Source organism: Engraulis encrasicolus, chromosome 11 (assembly GCF_034702125.1).
Source record: "Engraulis encrasicolus isolate BLACKSEA-1 chromosome 11, IST_EnEncr_1.0, whole genome shotgun sequence".
Lineage (NCBI taxonomy): Eukaryota > Metazoa > Chordata > Actinopteri > Clupeiformes > Engraulidae > Engraulis > Engraulis encrasicolus.
The window spans coordinates 42,063,330-42,086,545 of record NC_085867.1 but is presented as its reverse complement, the minus strand read 5'-3'; the positions used below and the strand labels follow the sequence as shown (position 1 = coordinate 42,086,545).

Here is a 23,216-nt window from a genome sequence, read left to right as displayed (position 1 = left end):
GCAGAGTCAGTTACGTGTGTGAAAGTGAAGTGAGTGCATACCTCACTTCTGTCACACAGCCAGTGGACGCCCAGCTAGATTTTTTTTCTTTTCTTTTTTTTTTACAACAGCACCTTTAAACAGTTACATATGCTATTTATGGTGCGGCTTCCGGACAAACAGTGGAGTATCCCCATGACAACCGGTGTTAAGTCTTGCCACACACCGGGGAGTGGCTGTTGTTGGCAGTTTACCTGTTGGCCTTTGTTCTGTCAGGGCAGACCTGAAACGGCAGCATCAGCAGATAAGGTGGTTCCCTCTCACGACGCCGGGGCGGCCTCCTTCGAACGAACGCGTTGCCCCGGCAACCTCATAGCAAGACACACAAAACATCTGTGCCGACTTGACTTGTGGAGCATGGTGGAGCGGAGCGGGGAGTGCGGGGTGTGGAGGAGCGCCGCCTTCAAGGAGAGAGAAGAGAAGAGCAACAGCATTCCTCAGCAGAGGCGGCACACTGCAGCGAGGATTCCCAGGTCGGGGGGTTCCCTGTTGTTATTGTTGCTATAGCGCTGCAAAGCAGGTGAGCAGAGCAGCGGCGTAGCGAGCAGAGCAGGGCGTATCTGTATACACTCCCACTCTGCTCATCATGGCAGCTAATGCGCCGCAACGGACTGTGACGCACGCAGAGAATCCCTCTCTTTCTTCTCAGCCCCACTGCCCTTTTTTTCCCTATTTTTCCTCCTTCTTTTCATGTTTAAGGGTGCATGCATTTAAACAAGGAAAAAAAATAGCTGCCCTTTTCAGACTAAAAAAGACTTTGGTGCTATTGAAATGAACGTAAGCCACATTATTATTTCGCTCACATTTATTTATGCGAGCCAAGTGGCTCCTCTACTGTAGGTCGGGTCTTTTAGTTGCTGCATGGATCGTCAGCGTCACCAAGGCGGTGTGTTAAGGCCTAAAGTCTCTTAAGCGCTCTGCATAAAACACAAACCAGCACCATCTGCATGTCTGGCCGGTGTCCAACAGCAATACTACACTCTGTTCTGTGTTGTGCCGTGCGCTCGTGATGTCATGGGTTTTGGGTGTAAATGATGGCCCTTTTCAAGCACATACGTAAATCTGCGGCAGTGTGCACACACACAGATGCAAATAGTTTTTCAAAAAATCATCAGGTCACTTCGGTGGATGCAAACAATGGCCGTATTAAGGGTTTTGTGGCGTCAATATCATAGCAACAGGAAAACAATATCCACATCTCTTATGAAATGCGCGTGAAAGCTGGGGTGAAACTTGGGGAAAGTTGGGGTACTTACTTTGAGTTGTTTTCCCCCATTTTCTCTTTCTTCTTTTTTTGTTCCTCTGTAAAAAAAAAAAGAAAAAGAAAAAGAAAAAAGTTCATTCTTTTGACACAATGTCCATGAGAGAGTTTCTACAATACTCGCTGGACCTGAAGTGGAAATAGCTTGGCCGGTGCCAATGTTCCTATCCGGTTAGGACTCGGCAGTATTTTCACAGAGCATTTGAGAGGCATTCAGACCACAGGCCCGGGGCACGGTTTCACTCGCATACCTCTGGCAGCAGACAAAACTAAACTGATCTGCGCTGAGTAAAAAAAATTAAACACACACATACGCACGCACGCACGCACGCGCACGCACGCACGTGCACGCACACACACGCACGCACGTGCACGCACACACACACACACACACACACACACACGCACGTGCACGCGCGCACACACACACACACACACACACACACACACACACACACACACACACACACACACACACACACACACACACACACACACACACACACACACACACACACACACACACACACACACACACACACACACACACACACACAAGCAGGGGTAGGTAGTGCGGAAACATACCAGCAGCATACCCATCCCTGTTGCCCGCACATGCAGTGAGAGAGGGCTGAAATGGGTCATTTGGTTTCAACTGTGTCTGCCTGCCGTGGTGAGTGAGCTTTACAGCCACTGATGAAGACGAGAGATAATCACGGGTTATCATGACAACTGGGACTAACAAACATACGCAGTGGACCAGAGTGCAAACATTGCAAAGAGTGCAAAGAGTGTATCATTTCTTGTGTACAGACACTTTGCATATACAGTAATGTGCTGGATATGTTCACATAGTGGTAATGGTACTTATGGGCATTTCATGGTGGGCATTTCATTTAAACCTTTACTACAAACCCCAACTCCGATGAAGTTGGGACGTTTAGTAAACAGTGAATAAAATCAAAATGCTATCATTTTCAAACATTCAATCTATTCATTAGATGGAGAATAGTGAAAAGACAACATATTAAGTGTTAAAACCGAGAAAAAATATTGTTTTGGGGGACATATGTACTCATTTCTAATTTGATAAATCCAACACGTCTCAAAAGAGTTGGGACGGGGATCAGTGAAATTTAGTAAACATCCAAATAAGATAAAACAACAAAGAAGAACATTTCAAAATGAATTGTACTGACGGACAATATAGGTGTCCAGGTATAAGATCATCACAGAGAGGCGGAGTCACTCAGAATTAAAGATGCAAAGGGAATAATTACCATAGTTATTACATACATTTTCGAATTCCCTTTGATTTACCACGATTGAGTGTATATAAGACATATTTTTGTTAATAAAATCATTGTATAGGTTCATGACATCATGAAATATATATTGGTTGTAGTCTCACTCTAATTCCTGGAGTGCTAGAGCTATTGAAAATTGACCATATTAAGAATGCTTAATGCATGAAAATGACACAGGGGTTTAACATTCTCCTAAGCACCTGAGCTCACTTGAAATAGACCCAGAAGACATGGGAAACTGTCCTTTGCTTACAGAAGTCAGCAGAAGTTGTAGAAGTTCATTCTTTTTGACAATAATAGAGCATTGCACATCCTGTGCTACAGTGAAAATGGACCATCCAACTTGTGTTAGTGTTAGCTTCAAAAGTCAGTCTCCATGATGGCATGCGGATGCAGTAGTGCATTGGTTAAGATGTTCTCACTCATCTGTAGAGTTAAATACAGTGCTGAATGGTATAAATGGGTTTTAAACAGCATGAAAAGCCACTCATGCATTATATTTTGAAGGGAGATCTTCGATTACTGCCACATAGTAAGGTCAAATTGCATTCTCTACTATGTTTTAACAGTTTGGCTCCATCATAAGGACCAGCATGTGATAAAATGGTGGGTTTTTCGTCAAGACCTGTCACACTGTAAGCACTACAGAAAGGAAAACATTGCAAAACATGACAAGGAATACACCCACCATTTAAGCTGGTGAAATCATGTCCAAGATAGGAATTAACACTGTTTTTTATATAAAATCATCTCATCGGTTAATGTATTTAACTGTTAAGTGTTGTCTTTTGTTTTGTTTTTAGTCTTCCTCGACATTTGCTGCCATTTATTGTCCCCGTCCCAACTCTTTTGAGACGTGTTGGATTTCTCAAATTAGAAATCAGTACATATGTCCCCCAAAACAATATTTTTTCTCGGTTTTAACACTTAATATGTTGTCTTTTCACTATTCTCCATCTAATGAATAGATTGAGTGTTTTGAAAATGATAGCATTTTGATTTTATTCACTGTTTACCAAACGTCCCAACTTCATCGGAGTTGGGGTTAGTATATTGGTTCATGGCGTCAGTTTGTGTTCTCTAACGGTTGGTTAAAAAGTCTTAGGGGGGCTGTGGCGCAGCGCGCTAAGCCCCCACATTTGGGCTTGCATGCCCATGGGGACCCCGGTTCGAGTCCGGACGGGGTCATTTCACAATCCTCCCCCATCTCTCTCCACACTCATTTCATGTCAGCATCTCATACTATCCTGTCAATAAAGGCATAAAAAGCCCCTAAAAATATATATATTAAAAAAAAATAAGTCTTAGGGGAAAATTGTGATGTACTACTGTGCAAATACTGTGCAAAATGTACAGCAGAGGCACAGGCTGTTGTCCATTCTTTTGTGTAAAATCTACAGTGAGCTGAGAAGGGTGACACATATATCATCCTGCTGTGGCAAGAAATATTCTTCACATTGTTTCTGTAGTTATACAGCCTCAAAGAATGTAGAAATTAATTGTACGATACAAAAGGGCAAATCACACACACTCTCTCTGTCTCACACACACACACACACACACACACACACACACACACACACACACACACACACACACACACACACACACACACACACACACACACACACACACACACACACACACACACACACACACACACACACACACACACACACACCAAAGACGGTCTCCCATACCTTTGTCCAGTGTCCTCAGAAGGTCACCCCTTTCTGCTCATTCATAGCTATTACCTCCTGCTGATTGCCAAACCCTATGGGCAGAAAGAGACCTTTATTTCAGAGAGGCCAAATCAAGGTCATTAGTAATATTATCAGTAATATCGGTATCGGTAATCAGTAATTTTATCAAAGCCAGACTGATAGAGAAGATATGTTACAATCTCTATGACAAAGAGAGTCACCAGAGCAACTCAGATGTGATTCATTTATGTTTTTTATTTAGGCCTAGAGCAATTCCATACTAACGTTTCAAGATTAGCACATCTTCATCAGAGTCAACATGTTTACAATCCTTATTGGGACTCTTAAGATCCTTGTTACCCAAATGAATGTATTGGTGAAGATGTGTGATGATGAATTAGGCCACCGAACACCTACTCTACTGCTGACAGTAAGTTACAGGGCTTGGCTGGAGTGTGGGAAATTGAAACAGCCTTTAAAACAATCAACCCACACACAGACTGATACTGTACAGTTGTTTGGCTACTACTGTGGCAGACAGAAATGTTGCATTTCAACACCTTGTCGTTATGCAAACCCTCATCCCGTGACTGATGCGGGATACTGACTCATGTTAAGCACATTCGACTACCAAAGGAGTCCGGGAGCGAACAACAGAACCTGCTCTGACCTGCTCTTTCCCATGCATTGTCCGTTTATCTAATAGGATGCTTGCTGAGGTGTTCATTCAGGCTAACGATTTGTGGTAAATTACTGTACATTCTTCTTTTGTTATACACAATAAGTACAGTATGCACGGCACAGTATACACACAGCTGTATCAATGTAGTAGTGCATAGTGTGTATATATCAGCTCAACATGCTTTACAAAGAAGTGTTAAACTTAAGTGTTAAGTAACTGTATTTTTCAATGATGTTACCAAACAACTTGGGTCGTCTGAGGTTACCACTGTACAACTGAGGTCTTGTCCTTTGGTTTAGTATTCGGTTGTCTACAGGTTAAACAAGGTTTTAATAGACAAGAATCAGTCAGAGACAAATGTATGGCACCAATTGAACCATAGGCATAACCATGGCTGTAGGCCTCTTTGGCCACTCATTTCTCAATCAGGGCCGTCCAATCATCAGAAGGCCCCTTTTGTTTGCTTGGCTGATTTTGTTTGTTGGTGTTTTAAATATTTTTGTATATATTTTTTGCCTTTGTTGTGAATAGGTGAGGAGAAGGGAGAAGCAGAGAGAGATGGGGTAGGGTTGACTCGAACCTGTGTCCCCACGGTCAACGCATGTACAGTAGCCCATATGTGGTTAGGCGCCCAAGTACGCTGTGCCATGGCGCCCTCATTGATGATGATTCAAATAATTATAACCCTTAACATATGTGTCATGGACTGGGCCTGTCAGAGTTTTTTTTAAATGTTTTATTCCTGGGCCCACTTAATTTCCCAATTTCTGACTACACCCCTGCATCGAGCACAAGCTTTGTTCACTGAACACGTCTCCTTGTTTCCCTTTTTCTTTTCGTAATGTTCACGCTGTGTTTTGCGAGAGGACATGCGGTTACGATAAGGGTGTGTCTGGAAACCACAGCGGAGGCGAGGGATGATGATGATGAGACGCATGCACACTGTTCACCTGAGGATAGCGATTCATATGTTGCAAGATATAAATACCTATGTCCTAACAAGGACTGACTACAAAGGCAACCCTGACATTGAGACATGTTCAAGTAATCACCTTAATCGCTTTTAAGCTCTACGATTACCCTTGAACTCGACTACTACTGACGGAGAATATTAATATTTAGTCATTGCGAACACTCACTCACTCACTCACTTAGTAGTGTGAGGGAGTGTAGGAAAACTAATGTGGGAGGTGTTTTCAAAATTCAATGGAGCAAAAAAAGCAAAGGCTCCTTGGGAAATATCACGAGTCACAAAAACTGCAACTATGATAAGTAATATCGGAGAGTGTAATTTCACAAGTCTCCAGAAAAGTCCATAACACTTTTTAAAAAATCAATAAACAGTAGAAAATAAGTGAGTATAGCTCTTTATCCCTGTATGCTAAATCTCTCCAATGTCTATGATTAAACTATTGTTCAATGCTGTTGTCCAATTTTCAAGCAACACCATTACAATTCTATTCTTTTCCAATGTGAGTCAGTCGACAGGTCCTACCTACTTTTCACTGTTTTCTCACCTCAAACTCCAGTCTGATTTTGGCAGGATGTTTTGGGCTGATATGTACCAGAATATTCAGACCACTAGAGACTGGGAGGTGTAATGGACAGCGAGTATTTTGGTACATTCACATTCTTTCACAATGCTGTCTGCTCTGTAGTGCAGTGGGTGTGATTTTTCAAACATCTTCTGATTCAGCTCCACATATTCACACTCCTGTTTCAGTTACTGTCAATGCTTTGTTAACACTGTAGCCCAAACTGAGAAGAGAAGAGAGCTGGGCCTTTCATCATTCGTGTGTGAAAGTAATGAGGCACGATGAGATGAGGACTCTTGTCTTGGTCTTTGGCGCCCTCTAGTGAAAGGGTTTCCTTTCCTCTTACTGTTAAGTCAAGATGAGTCAAGTCAATGTCAAATTGTAATTTACTGTCAAAAATCAGTGTAACAACAGTGCATCTGAAAATTGAGAACTATACATACTGATACAGATATTAACAAATAAATGCAGACATGCAGACAGACAGACAGGCACGCGCGCGCACGCACACACACACACACACACACACACACACACACACACACACACACACACACGCACACACACACACACACACACACACACACACACACACACACACACACACCAGTGGTGGATCCAGAAGGCAGTTTATGGATGGGCAAGAGTGAAATTTGGCTGTTCAAATCCAAAGATGATTATCTAGGTGAAAAGTGGTATAAAAACTAAAAGTTGAAGTGAAAAACCCTGCCACAGATTTCTACCTCTCCGAGTAACCAGCTATGTTAGACTCAAGTGACTCAATATCAAGAAAATCTTGCTTCTATTGGCAAATGCCTAAAACAAGGTTTAAGGTCTTAAAGGGTAAATAGCCATGAACATAAAGATAATTGAATGCATTGAATAAGAAAGTGTGTCTCATGTCTTAAGCTTTTCCAACATCTGATGCCAGATCCATGTAGGCCTACATGTGTTGTTTGTGAATTTACGTTTAAGCTGTTTGACACAATTCACTCCACACTTCAATCTTGAACGTGTATTGGTCAATCAATCAATCAACATTTATTTGTATAGCATATTCCCAACTACATACTTGACTCAATGTGCTTTGCATTCACTCACTCACTCACTCACTCACTCACAAACACACACACACACACACACACACACACACACACACACACACACACACACACACACACACACACACACACACACACACACACACACACACACACACACACACACACACACACACACACTGGAGGCTGTAACATAGTCAAATGTTCTATGAGACAGCTTCCTGGGCGGAGGTCTGCACTCTCTTGCTGCGTCTCAAGATTGTGCACTTCGGGCACTACCTTTCTGTGCATAATTAATATGAAACATGAGCACTGAAGTGCACACATGCTCCATTTGAGATCATGCATCTGAGTCCATTTCTTTTTTTTTTTTTTTTAAATATATTTTTAGGGGCTATTTTATGCATTTATTCGATAGGACAGTCGAAGATGGTGACAGGAAGCGAATGGGACAGAGAGACAGGGGAGGATCGGGAAAGGACTCGAACCGGGGTCCCCGTGGGTGGGCATGCAAGCCCAAATGCGAGTCCATTTCTAGTTGCTTTTTCGTGTGGATGTAATCTCCACTAGATGTCAGTGTCACAGCAGAAATACAGGTAAGCCTGCCTGCTGTCTTCATGTGGACGTGTATAATCCGGAACAGTTTGGTAGGTGAACACCAAGTCACATGTCTACTGTATGTCTGATGGGCACAGTTTTCCACCTGTAGTGTTTTTTGTTATACTTGTTTAAAGATGCACTGTGTAATATTTTTAGTAGTTCATTTTCAGAATTCATGTTGCTCATTCATTTTTTTTTACCTTTTTAAAAAATACTTACCACCACCATCAAATTCAAAGTATTCTTAACGACTGGGAAAAAATAGCATTTTTCATACATGAAAAGAGGGATCTTCTTCATTGACCACCTTTTTGAATTTTCAGAAATAGACATTTCTAACTGGCAAACGTATTGTACTTTGGTCTTACTAGTAAATATTAGTTTATCACTTTTTTTGAAATATTCATGAAAATATCAAATTTGGCCATAGACAGCAGAGTTTCAATGAGCAGTATAGTTGCAATACCTACTCTGGCCACAATCTAACACAGTGCAACTTTAAGATATTGCCAAAGAAAGCCCATCAGGGGACTACATTATCATCATAATGTGTCCTGTTTGCAGAGGACACTTTTCTTGCTTGGCATGATTGCTAATGGTAAACTTCTCTATTTGGTCTTTCCTGGAGTCCATACATTGAAACAGACAAAAACTCAATGTACAGACAGCAGACATAACTAAACAAAAGAAAAAAAATGGAAATATTTCAGGAAAATATATGCTAGCATTTAGTACAATACTTAACATGACAGATTAAGTGCAGTGCAATCAGCCATATTTCTTTTTTATTTTAAAAACAAATTTTATATTTGGATTTTAAAATATATGGAAGGGCACTGTTTATAATACTGTGTGCTTTTTTGAGTTAATTTTGATTGTTGGTATTGTGTAGTTACCACTGGTAGCATGCCTGGTGGGGTATGTATGCAGAGTGAAGCTAAGTGTGAGTGTGTTTGTTTAATTCTTACTATTTTTGTACAAAAGAAAGAAGGGATGCTCTCAACCTTTTGTCAATTTTAAGCCAGGGGAGTTGGTTGTGCACATTATCTATATTGGCTCTGTGTGTGCATGTAAAGGATAACCTCTGCCAATTTCGACATGCAGTTGTAATGCTCACACTACCCAGGACTTGTCAGTACCTGAGATGTTTTTTCTCCTTCAGCCTTTTCAGAGATCCTGGTCATTGTAATGGGGCAGAGTTTGTTGACATAAAAAAAAAACATCTTGATTTATTCCCAATAACATCTAGAAAGTTATTCAACATCAGACAACTAGTAAACAGCAATACAACAGCGATATCATATTTGGAGTAGGCCTATGTTAAGAAAGTTTTTAATGTAAACGAAGTCTGGCCTCCATTAGAATAGCTCAGATCTCGGCCCTGCCGTGGCCAAGCGGTGGGGCACTCGTCTGCCATGCGGCTGACCCGGGCTCGATTCCCGGCCCTGGTCCTTTGCCGGCCCTTCCCTGTCTGTCTCTCCCTTCACTGTCATATCATAAATAAAGTCAAAACGACCACACAAAAAAGAGAATAGCTCAGATCTCGGAAGGCTGAGACAAAAATATGCAGCATCATCGGGCACTGACAAGTCAAGGGTAGCGTGAGCAATACAGCGTATTGAAATGGGCAGAAGTTTCCCTTTAAGGGTGAGTCTGGCTGCTCTGTTTTATACCCATTGAAGCTTCTATAAACTAGGCTACTTATTGTGGTACCTGGCCAGACCAGTGAACAGCAGTAGGTATGATAATACAAGGGTCTGCAAGACATTTGGTCACCTGAGATGTTAAAAAAGAAGAACATCTTTTGACTACAGATATATTCAGAAGGTTTGTTTCTTGTACGTGCTCTACAGCATCATTCAGTACAAGATTCAGTTGAGGTTGAGATCTTAATGAATATTTAGTTCCAAAAACAATAGGCCTACTCTTAGTTTTGGATATGTTCAGAACAAGTTTATTATCCGAGATCCATTTGAACACCACCTGCAGCTCTTTGTTGAGGGCAGAGGTGATTTCCTCCATGTTTGTGCGGATGGAGAAGGATTTGAGTCATCAGTGTACATACAGTAGACATGTACAGTACATAGGCAATGTTAGAAGCCTTGAAGATCTACAGTAGGTTCCTTCAAGGAAAAAATAGCCTATATTTTCACAAGTGTGACACCAACCCACTTACTTGAAACGCTTGTCTTCAGACAGATACAGCTCATGTCTTGCAATTCACTCCGTAGAATGGTGTTGCCATTCTAGATGATGGGGACAAACACATGTTGTATATTACAAAATGACACAGTATGACAACAGTAACATATCAACTGTCACATGTTTATCCGGAAAGTAGAGACCTAGTAAAATAAAGTATAATAAAGTCTTTGAAATACTGAGTGAAACTCTTTTTGGCATTATTTCGAGCCATTTTAGTGTTAGGCCTACAGTAATGCATCTCATCTTTGGAGTGACTGCTTTCATAATGCACAAATTAAATGTCATGATGTCAGTGGACATGTTTATTCTTTGATAGCTGAACATGACACAGCCGCTCTTATGAGCTGTATAATGCCCCTGAAACGATTATATGGAAAGTATGAGTGACGACTTCTTGAGGAATTGATTTTCTTTGTGTTGCATATTTCTATGCATTTCATTGTGTCTGTCTGATGTAGCCTACACATTTTCAACACAACAATCACCAGCTATCATTATCATCACCTTAGTGAAAGTGAAGTACTGTACATAAGTCACTGTTGCATTTTTGTAGCCTACTCTTTGGCATCAGGGCTGGGTAAGTATCAACGGCAAACATCATAACACACAAGAACAAATATGAATCAGATCTCCATGGCAACGCACTATACAAAAAGAACATGAATTCCCTAAAGTAAGCCATTCAAAAGTCGGTTATTACACAGAAGGCCTTGAGGTTCCCTAAAGGCACACCATTCAAAAGTCGGTTATTACACAGAAGGCCTTGAGCGACACTTGAAGTGCGATAATTCAATGTTCAAAAGGCCAAAAGGAACATTCAGCAATGCTTTAGTGTCTTGGTCTGACCAGACGTGCTGTTTTTCGGTTATCTGTGCCCACTGTGAGACATGGTTTCTATGCAGAAGGAAGTGGGTTTTACAGTAAATAGGTGACTCCAGTGAAGATTTATTATATTTATTAAATCTCTTCACGCTGTTTCACTGAAACATCTGTGAAATGTTTAAAAAGTCTCAAAAGGCTAAAAGAAGGTTTTATGTCAACCCTGCAGGGAGGTAGTAGGCCTATTGCATAGGCCTAACAGCATTTCACTAATTGGTTTGAGTAGTTTTTACCAGAACAAAGGAATAGGCCTACAGACAGGGTGGCCAGATGTGAGATCCAAATGTTAAAGGACCAGTTCTGCCAATTTCAATATGCTGTTGTATTGCTCACGCTACCCTTGACTTGTCAGTACCCTGTGATGCCACATTTTTCGGCTCAGCCCTTTCCGAGATATGAACAATTCTAATGGGGGCAGCGTTTGTTTACATTTTTCAAAAAATGTAACATAGGCCTACTCCAAATATTTTCCCAAAATGTACCGCTGTTTGCTAGTTGTCTGCTGATGTTTTATAACCTTTTGGATGTTTCTGGAAATAAATAAAAATGTTTTTTTGAAATGTAAACAAAGCGCTGCCCCCATTACAATGACCAGGATCTCGGAAACGGCTGAAGAAGAAGAAAAAAAGATCTCAGGTACTGACAAGTCCAGGGTAGTGTGAGCATTACAACCGCATGTTGAAATTGACTGAACTGGTCCTTTAAAAGCCTACCTCTGTTTTCATTGAATCCCTCTAAATTGTCCAGTCTGAAATAGTCATGGTTCACTAAACGATTCGTTGTGCACTAATGAATGAGTGACACAGGCAGACAGCATCTCTGAAGAGCTCAGACCTGCATGTCATGATGGACCATGCTACATCCAATTGCTTAAGGCCTATTGTATCTGATCAAATTGACCACATAACATCTGACCTACAGTAATGTTCACATAACTCTTTGTGCAGACTGGTTATATCCTTATAAAAAATGAGAAGTCTGGGTTTGCAACAACTCACTTGAAGTGACTGATTATATCTCTATCCTGAAGCTTCTTGACAGTTGCGCACTGTTGCTTGTTGTCCTTGGACTTATCCTTTCAAGAGCCTTAGTTCACAGCTGAGGTGCTGTGTCTGGCTTGAAGCATGGATGTCAAACGCTGGCGTTTATAATAATTTGATTTTTTGCTGCTGGGAGAAAGAGGAAAGAGGAGAAAAAGAAAATGTTGGCGAAATAGTTGATCCAGCTGCTTGAAGGAAAAACTGGCATTCTAAAACCAGACGTAGGCTATTACAAAACTCGCATTTTGTCAAAAGAGTGGAGCCAGTCAATACTTTTAGTATGCTGCTAGCTTATGTCACCGTGTGCGTAATTGGCCAATTAGGTTATGCCAGTTGCCAGTAAATCAAATCACGTACCTGTAAAGATCAACAACTGCCTGAAGAACAAACATTAGCCCATAGAGTAGTAACTACACCCTTCAAAAAGAACTAGTGGTGCTGAAACAAGTGTTTGTGCATGCGCCTCGAGAGTGACACACGCGACAAGCGCAGCATCATCCTTTGGTCACGCGCATCCTCACCAAAGGATCACTTGCCATTTCAAAGCCTACGTGCTACATACGATCGAGACACACAATTATCATCGCACATATTCCATGATTAATCACTGAGTCAGATCAAGGTGAGTCCTCTCTCATTTCGTAATCTTTTTCATACTTTGACCATTTGTCTGGACATGCGAACAAGTGGTTGAGGAGATGTAGGCACCTGCCGAGGCTAACTATCTGCTACTGACAAAGCCAATTCGTGTCGAGCTATCTGTCTCCTCCCTGTATGTTGTAGGCTACAAAGATAGGCTAGACCGACGCATTTGTAAGTTTCTATTTAAGATCAGAAGTTTGCGCTTATTTGTAATTAGGGTTGCCTATTGGCTCCATTTTTCATTAGTAGCCTAAGCGTTAGTTGTTTTAAAACGACAAATTGTATTATTTTGAGGAAGTTAGACGGCTTCACACAGATTAGTTCGCAGCACAGGTATCTGCGCGGATATGTACAAGGTGGACGTGTAGCTTTTCTAACGAGTTCTGCGAGAAAAACTGGATGTTGAGTAGGCGGCGACAACTCGGGCGTCGACTGGCTCCGCGTGATGTGGTGGTTGGCTACAAAAACTTAGAACCTACCATCATTAATTGAACACGTGTCACAATTTCTCAGCAGTTGCAGAAGGCACCTCATCAAGCACCCTTTGGAACACTTCAGGGACATCATCATGGACATGCTGAAGAAAGGTTTAAACAAAGCCAAGGATGGGGTTGTATCGGCCGCCGTGATGACTAAGAAGGGAGTGACAGGTGCAGCCGAAATGACGGTAGATGGAGTCGTCTTCGTTGGTTAGTAAATTAACTATTGGAATACAATAGCAAATAAGCTGATCCGCTCCGTCTCTATCCATGCCATGTAGCCTACCATTGACATAATGTAGGGAGTGAGCGTCATAATTTGACATTAGTGAATGTCAAAAGCAAAACTGATTTTGATTGTGAATTGATTGTGGAGTGCACACACAATATTGGTGTTGTCAGCCTAATTGAAACATTAAACATGTGTTCCTTATACAGTAACCATGTGTTTTTTTTTCTTTGTGGAGTTGTGAGTTGTGAGAATGTATTGTGATAGACTGGTTTTGTGCTTTGTCCATATAGGTACAAAAACAGTGGACGGAGTGAGCACAGGTAAGTGACAGTTGGGCCTAAAGGGCCTGCATGATTAAGAGTAGCCTTTGTCTTATGTGTTTGCTTTCAGTTTGTCAAGTTGAACTGTGTGGAAAACATAATCTAAAAATACAATCAAACAAAGAGAAACAGACTCCACGACCACTGCCGGAGAGATTTGAAATCTCTACTGTCTGTAGACATCAAGACTATTATTTTCTCCACCCACTGTTGCTATTGCCAGTCTGTTTCTGATCTAGCTGAGTTTGTAGGTCTACTTGCTAGATTGTTCAACTGTGACTTCCTTGCAGTGGCTACCAAGACTGTGTCAGGAGTCTCTCAGGTTGGAGGAGCCGTGGTAACGGGAGCCTCCTCTGTGGCCCAGAAGACAGTGGAAGGTGCTGGAAACATTGTGGCTGCCACAGGACTAGTCAAGAAGGACGCGCCAAAACCGGTAGGCCTAGAGTACTCCTTTTTTTTGGTCTAAAGATTCTCACTCCTCCAGCTCATGTCAGTTAAAAGCTGTTTGTAAAGTTCTTTTTGGGACAACTTTTGAGATAAGTCACCTGAAAGTCTACAGTTCTGTTGTGGTCATGCAACCAAGTAGCCTATGTATCTTGATCACTGGGTAGACGAGATACTCAGTTTCAGTTCTCACTTCTCCCTTCCCTGGAGGGAATACCTTCTTTTCTGATCTTGTGAACAAAAGCCTTGGTATTGGTTACATCATCTCCAGAGGTGTGGTGTTGGCCCAGGTCTGTTGTGTATTGTGAGTGACTATTCTCAAATTACAGGAGAAACTTTGTACCTTTTTACAATTGAATGAACCCAGCCAGTCGCTTAGGGTATACTTGTTAAAATTCAGAAGGGACCTTTGGCACGTCATTGTGGAGTGTTGTCATCCTGAATGCACACAGATTTGAAGCCGCATGTCTGAAAATGTACTATAGGTAGGTAGGTAGGGGTTTCTGTGATCGCTCATGCGTTCACTTTGTTGTTGACAAGCAGGAAGTATATAATGAAACTAAATCAGTTTCACAGCAGTTCGGGATCTAACTGTCAACTACGAAGCGAAGCAATGCAATTTCTGAAGGGATAGACTGTCAGGCAACTGGTGCCAATACATACAGCAGGTGGTCTGTACCATAAAGCAGGTTTAGTACAGTGTGTCACAGAAGTGAGTACACCCCTCTGCAGATTTGTATATCTTTTCCAGTGTTGCCAGATTGGGCTGTTTCTCGCCCAATTGGGCTGCTTAGGATGGCAGTTTGTGGGTAAAAATGGCATTTAGCAGAAAAACCCGCCCAATTTTTGCCATAGAAATCAATAGAATTGGGTGGGATATTGTGCTTCTTGGCGGAATTTGAGCATTTTTTGGGCTGGAAATCATCAGCCTCATCTGGCAACCCTGATCTTTTCATTGGACAACATTAAAGAAATTCCCCTTTGTCACAATGAACAGTAGCCAGCGTATAGCTTGTATATGTGCTTCAATTTATTGCTGTTAGTTGCATGCTGGCTACTAATGTCCCATGAAAATACACTATACTGTATGCTTACAAATCTTCAGAAATGTGAGGCCTGTCCTCACTTCTGTGACACACTGAAACTCTCAGTGGAATATTGGGCTTGTTTTTGATGGAGCGGCGCTGCTTTTGCTCTGCAGCGTGCATGCAGACTTTGCCATTTCAATGCATTCTGGTTAGAAAATTATCCCATCAAAAACTAGTCCGTTGACTCAGAAGAGGTGGAGTGGGCCACCTAGTGTAAGAGCTCTCTGCCTTTGAGTTGGCAGTAGTAGGATCTCCTTGGACTTTTATTTAATTCGTAAGTGTATGCCTTAGTTAACACATCTGGCTTAGTAACCACCTTTTTTTTGCAAATCCCTTACCCATCATTTACTGCCATCTGAATAGTTGTTTGGAGACCTGTTTCAAGGGTATTGCATTTGTTAGCACACACAGTTCAAGTGGCTTGTGTGTTGTATTCAGAAAAGCACAATGACACCAGATCACTAATTTTCTTTTGACTTGGACAAGTAAAAGTTGTATCCTTCACTTGACATGTTTTGATAGTGTAACAGGTGTTGGTGTGTGACCTGACATCCATTGTAATCCACAAGATGTGAGTTTTTATAATTTTTCCATTTTTGGACAGCATGATTACAATGTTGACAACATATCACCTACCATCGACCACTGGGTTTTCTTTGTCATAAACAACATGTCAATCCCAAAGGAGGGGGGAAGGGTCCGTTCAGTGGGGAATACTGCAGAAGGCAGCGATGATTGCTTTCTGGACGTGTTTGATTGCAACTGTGACCGCATGTAAGAATGCGTCAATTAAGCACAAAGCTAAGGCACCCTGAGGTTATATAGCGAAATGTGTGGATTTCAAAAGGTGTCATGGTGAAGCAAAGTAATTTGTTATCCTGTCTCTCTAGAGAGGGTATGGGGGAAGGGGGTATTGTTTTTTTGAGTTGTTTGTTTCCCAGTCTGTATGTTTGTATCATAAGCACATTACAAACTACTCATGGGGTGGCTCAGTGTGCTAATATACAAGCCTGATTATCATCGACTTTCACATCTCTTCGAGACTTGGTCTGACTAAGAGCATAACAATGAACATTTCCTAAACGGCATTTCCCAAATGGCCTCCCCCGGTTTGCTAATGATTATTTGTTTCCCAACAAAGTGGGAGGAGTTCCTGTATTTGCAAAATATGGACACGGGTTCCCTTTTTTCTGGCATTTACCATTACCATGACGGGTACTTCCATTGCTCTTGACCTGACTAGTAGCAAGGCTGAAGGTGTTGCGTCACTAGGAGGGCACGGCCTGGCTACTAATATAGGGATGGAAATAATAATCCATTTGATATCGATGCATCAATCCTACAGCCCACAATTCAATTAATCGATTCCTCCACAAGAGGAAATTATTGCACTCATTTTGTGAGCCATTTAATTTTGCTCATGCAGTAATGATACTGACCATAATAAAGATGCCCCTCAAATGAAATGCATGCAGATATTTCAACTTTCTTGATTCATTTAACATTTCACACAAAAGCCAAGCCTGTGAGGTAAAAAAAAAAAATGAACCATTGATTTGAATCAAAATGAAATCAATCGAATCATGGAGCATTCTTCAGTATTGAAAATAATCAAACCGTTGGCCTTAAGACATCGGTATTGAATCGAATTGCCATGAAGGCTGTGATTTACACCCCTAGCTACTAATACACTGTACTTCACCATGTACAGGTAACATTGGCCATGGGAGGACCCAGGTTCAAATCCTAGCCTTTGTCATTTCCCCGACTCTTTTCTCTCCTTATTTTTTTCCAGTTTCTCTTTACTGTCCTATGATAATAAAGCACAAATCACTAAATTTGTTTTATTTCTTTCAATAGTTAATAGAACTTCATGTAACGTGGAGGCTGGAGTAGGGCTGGGCAATATGACGATATTTATCGTTATCGTGATATAACAGTGTATATCGTGACCTTTCTCCTATATCGTTTATATCGTGATAGTAATTTTATACAATTGAATATCATTTAATTACATTTCATGTTGTCACAATACACACTATAGGTTCATGTAACTGTAAAAAAATAAGAATAAAAATCAATTTTAAAGAAAGGTTGTTTAGTGACATGAAAAAGCAAAGAGCAAATAAAGAGAATAACTGAAAACGTATGTAATTGTGCTATATCGTGATATATATCGTTATCGTGATATAAAGTAATCCATATCGTGATATAGCTTTTTTTTCCCATATCGCCCAGCCCTAGGCTGGAGCCTGAGGGGCAGGGCAGGAGAGAGCTGAGCAAAGCTTGGTAGAGCAGAGCATCAGGGTTGCCAGATGAGGCTGATGATTTCCAGCCCAAAAAATGCTCAAAACCCACCTAGAAGCACAAAATCCCACCCAATTCTATTGTTTCTATGGACAAAAATTGGGCGTTTTTTTCTGCTCATTGTCATTTTTACCCGCACAAGGCCATCCTAAGCATCCCAATTGGTCGGGAAACAGCCCAATCTGGCAACACTGCAGATCATAGCTGATGCTCAGGCGAGACGTCGTCTCTGAGACAGATTGTGCATTCCGATATGCAGACTCCCTTCCTACACTCACGTTTTGCTGACGCTCAGCCTCCTTGGAGAAAACCATCCCTGCTGTTAGCCTAGCCTCAACCATTTTTGGGGGACTATTCTTATTCTTTGGAGGACTATTCTTCTCATTCACCATCCAGTTTGCAAATGAGAAAATGACTTTAACATTTGAGCTCTTGCGAGATATTGAAATACAATGCTAGTTGTCAGTGATGTCATCACAACATATATTAGGCCTACGTCCTGGTTCGAGGTCACAAGCACAAGTGGAGGACACAAGTCTGCATATTGGAATGCACCCACTGTCTGCGATCCCCCTCCATGAACAGATGAGGGACCAGTGGGTGGTGGTGCGTGGGAAAGGAGTCGCGATGGTACGCTAACACATAAACTATGTCTCATCATCTGTGCGCACCCACATGCACGCACACAGGGGTGTCATACAGGGGGGGGTAAAGTGTGACTGAGTTACCAGGGCCCCGTGTATGTAGGGGGGCCACAAAGAGTCTGATTTATGTAGATATATCGCTGGGGGGTCCATTGGAGCTGATTGTACATAGGGCTCATAATTTGCTGCTACTGTACACACACACACACACACACACACACACACACACACACAAAGAAACACAAAGAAGAATGTGCACACAAAGACCAAAGCAGTGACGGGATGCAGTTTTATGCACATCAATGGGGGGCATGGACTGAGAAAAAAAGCTATTTGACCACACTACCACAAGCGCACTAAATGGGGATACAAGAAACAACAAAAGTTCTTTGCCACATTACCAATTATACCAAAACGGCCAAACTAAACTAAAAAAGGTCCAACTCTTAACCTACACTTTCAATCTCCAAACCCAAAAACACAAATACAACAGATCTCTTGATTAAGATAATGGGCAGTTTTTGAGAAAACAGGATGTCATTATTGTCACTTAATCCGATGTGTTATTTGTACATTTGGTACCGTGATGATGGCTTGGATGAATAAATATGTCATCCTGCCACTAATCTTACTATGACAGGGACAGCGTTTGTTTCATCCACAGGGACTCCCCTCCCCCTCTCTCACATGTGCACACCTGCCTGTCTGCTTCTCATTAGCAAAGGTCATCTTGATGCAAAACAGTAATTAAAGGCTTCATTCTCAGGTTGTGCAATATCCTCTACTCGTGTGTAATCTCTTAACATTTGCCTCATCAGTAATCATTGTTTATTTTGCACACGCACTGCTTTTTATGGATGCAATTAATGGATACAAACACCATTTCAAATACTGGGGGGGAAAGCAGAACAGAGATTCTTTATTAATGAAGGAGGGAATGAACTGAGTTTTACACACTCTGCTCTCCCCGCATCCCATGATGACACATAAATCCAGCTGTAAAACGCCACTGTAGGGGGATTGTATAAGGGCTTTATCTCAAATGCCGCACTTGTGTACTTCAGGCACTGTTTTTCAGTGCCTAGGGCGCTCACGCTGAACATTTCAGTTGAGCCAGTGCACTGAAAGTGCCAGGATGATCCCCTAACAATGGCGGAAAAATGCAGTGCTTGAATGATGGACACTGCACACACTAAACGGCGGCCATGTTGACAATGACACAGAGGAAATGTGGCATTCAGTTCAGTAGAAGAGTTTGGTCAACAGTCTCCTAATTCTGTAAGTCAGTGTTTCCCAACCTTTTTCTTAGGGGACCCATGTTTTTACTATTTTAAGCTTTGGTGACCCAACCACGCGAGCGCCCGCACGAGACGGAGTCACAAGATGCCCTCCGTTTCCTGCGATAACTTATTTTAGTTATTTTATTCCTCAATTCGTCTTTGGTCAAATATAGAATAAATGTTTAATGTAGCACTTACAATTTGTTGCGTCTATGCATTTATTAGTTAAATGCTTTGTCTTTTATTCAACATGGGCTATATATATTTAAAACGAAACCCCTATAATCAAGAGGGCTCCGCGACCCCCGTTGGATCTTTGGCGACCCATAAGGGGGGTCCCGACCCATAGGTTGGGAACCACTGCTGTAAGTAATGCTGATGGGACACTTTTTCATGCCAACCAAAGTATTGTATGTGTGATTGTTGTCCTTTGGGGTGAAGGACATGGAAATACAAGCACCAGATGCTGTGCATTGTAAACAGTAGCCAACTCATATTTTGGCGAGCTAATGCCATGCTCAGCCGTCACTTCCAGCGAGGGCACAGTGCATAGTGCTCAACTTTTTCCACGACACTATGCACTAAAGACCTCAGTCCACTGTGTGCACTGTGTACTGACACAAGTGTGTGATTTGAGACATAGCCATAATGATCAGTGTAACGAATGGGACACTTGTCAGCAATAAATGTAGTGACATCTGTAATGATCTGCCTTCACTGCAGGACGAGGAACCAAAGCCCGAGGCAGAGGCAGAGGAGAGCGCAGGGGAGGCGGAGCCGGAGGCTGCAGAGCCACCCAGCACTGCTGTTGAGGTAATGACCTAGTAATAACGAGGACCTGCACTCCTTGAGAGCTGTTGTTTGCATGTGCAAAGTGTCATCGTTTTCAGTATTAAGAATCTGTATGATTACACCACTGTTTTTGGGGTCTTTTTTCCGTTCAGCTTCAGACAGGACAGTAGAGTGTGACACTAAAAGAATGGAGAGAGATGGGGAAAGGATCAGGAAATGACCTCGAGTTGGGTTAGAACACAACACCTTGTTGGCGTGCTCAAATGTCAGTGGTTGACAAAAAACCAACAAAGGTCGGCGTCTGCGCCTGCACTTAACACCCGTGTATTGCTTGGTGCGTGCACTCCCAAAAAGTAGTAATCACTCAAGATAATGGAAAAAAGGAGGCGCACACAAGGCTTGTGTGAAAAAGTGTATTGAAGCCGAAATTTAACAACAGAAGTCTGTACTGGAGACATTGAGAATGTACTAGCTCCGAAACCTCTGTTTTTCCAGTTAACCTGAGACTTCTGTTGTTAAATTTCGGCGTCAATACACTTTTTCAAACAAGCCTTGTGTGCACCTCCTTATTTCCATTATCTTGAGTCAAATGTCAGCGGTGAAATCCTAACAAACCGGCCTTGCCAGGGCTCAAACAGGAGGGCTCTGCACTGCTACGCTGGGGTGATTTCCGGGTCCTCCCGTGTCTCTCTCCAGCTCGTTTCCTGTCTTGTGCTTCACTGTCCTATCCGAATAAAGGTTAACTCCAAAAAAAATGTGACAAAGCAGTGTTGCGCTGTTCTTCCAGGTACTAAAAATAATAACCTAATATTAACAACACTATTCTTGTCATTATACTGTGTTTTGATAACTTATAATTGTATCAATAAATGCAAGGAAGTTTTGTCTGTGTCACTATGTCTATTCGACTCACGAGTCTTGAACTATTTGTCATGTTGGCTGAAGACTATGCTAAATATTGATGAAAGGAGTTATCTATGGGCAATGGGACACTAATAAATGTACATATTAATCTAATCCTTGGTTTGTTTCATTTTCGTATTTGTTTTTTTGATGGCCATCTTCTTTCCTTCTCTTAGGCCACGCAGTAACACCTGTGCCGCTTCATGACTTTTCAAGATCTAAATGAGCAAAACGGTTCCATATTACTCTGCCAAGTTCCCAATCACCTCATTGTGGGCCTTTTGAAGGTGTCATATGTGTGACCGTGAAAGCAAATGTATATGTGTGGAAGTTTTTACTGTTTGTGATGTACTGTAAGGGTGTGTCTCAATGTTTGTTCATGTTCTCTGTTTAGGGCCTATTAGTACGGTACAGAGTATATGTACGCTGAGCCAGGCCCTATCCTTTGTGGCCTTCTCACCCTGAGACTGCTAGGTCATCTGGTCAGAGGAGTGTATTTGTTTTGTGAACTTTTGTTGCTCTGACGCAAAACCCACAGAAATTATACTGTAGGCCTATTACATTGATCAGTAGAAATGCATTCAGAGAGTGCAGACCTCCGCCAAGGAAGCTATTCCATAGAATATTTGAATATTTTATATGTTACACCCTATTTTTATTTTAAGTCTTTCTGCCTGCTTTTTGTGGATTTAGAAACTGGAATGTCAAAATGTGCCCTTTCCCGCAATTCACTTTTGTGGTCACTAGGGGTAGGGGCTTTAGATTCCTAGGCTAGCAATGGAGAAGAATCTTTTAGAAAATCTTTGTTCCGGTTGGTGAACTGGATCACCACCAAAATTGAATCACTTGTTTCTTCGGTCATTTCCAACAACTCCACAAAGTTTCATCCAAATCCGTTCATGAGTTTTGAGTTATCCTGCTGACAAACACACAGACAGACAGACAGACAGACAGACAGACATACCGATACGACCAAAACATAACCTCCTTGGCGGAGGTAATGATAATTGTATGGATACAAATTCTGATGTATATGGTGTGCCATTCCATCCCTTCAAAGCTGCACTGTGCTGGGTTAAGTCGAATATACTGTATAACACAAAAGGAACAAATCACCAAAGTGTCTGTATTATTGAGAATTATGTAATATTTTCAATATAGTCTATTTTTATGTGTCACATCTAACTGCTGATTTGTTTTGAGGTACTTGTATGTAAGTTATTTTTTCTATGTTCACACACTGTAGACTCTGATATGACGTGCATGGAGCAAATAAAATATCCGTAGAATAAAATGTTGGATGTTTCATGTTGGATTTCTTTCTTCTAAATGGCACAGTCAGTTGCGCTGTACATAGTAAGAGAATCTAGAATTATCTGAACCAAAAAAGGAGACAATCCGCACTCTTTTTTTGTGCAAAGCTTTACTAGACTTGCAAGCTTTTGGGTCTAGACCTTCATCCGGCCTGATGCCTGACACCTGATGAAGGTCTAGCACCGAAAGCTCTCAAGTCCAGTTTGCTCAAAAAAAGACTTGGAAGTGTGTGGAGTGTCTCTTTTTTTGTTCAGATAATTCTACTGAATCCTGCACCTTCAAAACAGATGAGCAGTGACCATTCACCACTTCACTTAAGAGACTCTTGAACAAAATAATGAAAGGCTGGAAAGTAACATTACGTTGCTGTTGTTATGAACCATCAGATTTATATTTCTCAGGAAAAAATGGGCATTGGTTCATAGATGATCCCATTAACTTTTTTAGGAAAAATCAGGT

The 23,216-nt window shown here is 41.6% G+C and overlaps 1 protein-coding gene across 3 annotated transcripts; it reads left to right on the top strand.

Annotated features, from left to right (window-relative positions):
• Positions 1 to 12,794: 12,794 nt before the first annotated feature.
• LOC134459008 (alpha-synuclein-like) lies at positions 12,795 to 22,751 on the top strand. 3 transcript variants are annotated; one of them, XM_063211366.1, is made up of 6 exons: positions 12,795 to 12,934; positions 13,471 to 13,643; positions 13,956 to 13,985; positions 14,276 to 14,418; positions 20,472 to 20,561; positions 21,620 to 22,751. In XM_063211366.1, exons 2-6 carry the CDS (start codon positions 13,523 to 13,525, stop codon positions 21,629 to 21,631), a joined length of 396 nt encoding a protein of 131 aa, XP_063067436.1. In that variant the 5' UTR covers positions 12,795 to 12,934; positions 13,471 to 13,522; the 3' UTR covers positions 21,632 to 22,751. The 3 variants fall into 3 exon arrangements, with proteins under 3 accessions (XP_063067436.1, XP_063067435.1, XP_063067434.1); XM_063211365.1 differs by having other exon boundaries at positions 13,468 to 13,643; XM_063211364.1 differs by lacking the exon at positions 12,795 to 12,934 and having other exon boundaries at positions 13,378 to 13,643.
• The last annotated feature ends 465 nt before the right edge of the window (positions 22,752 to 23,216 follow it).

Excerpts from the sequence above, each read along its gene's own strand:
- LOC134459008 (XM_063211366.1), top strand. The coding sequence starts at position 13,523 with ATGGACATGCTGAAGAAAGGTTTAAACAAAGCCAAGGATGGGGTTGTA. Across the intron at positions 13,986-14,275 it reads AGTGGACGGAGTGAGCACAG|TGGCTACCAAGACTGTGTCA; the intron begins GTAAGTGACAGT and ends ACTTCCTTGCAG. Across the intron at positions 14,419-20,471 it reads AGAAGGACGCGCCAAAACCG|GACGAGGAACCAAAGCCCGA; the intron begins GTAGGCCTAGAG and ends CCTTCACTGCAG.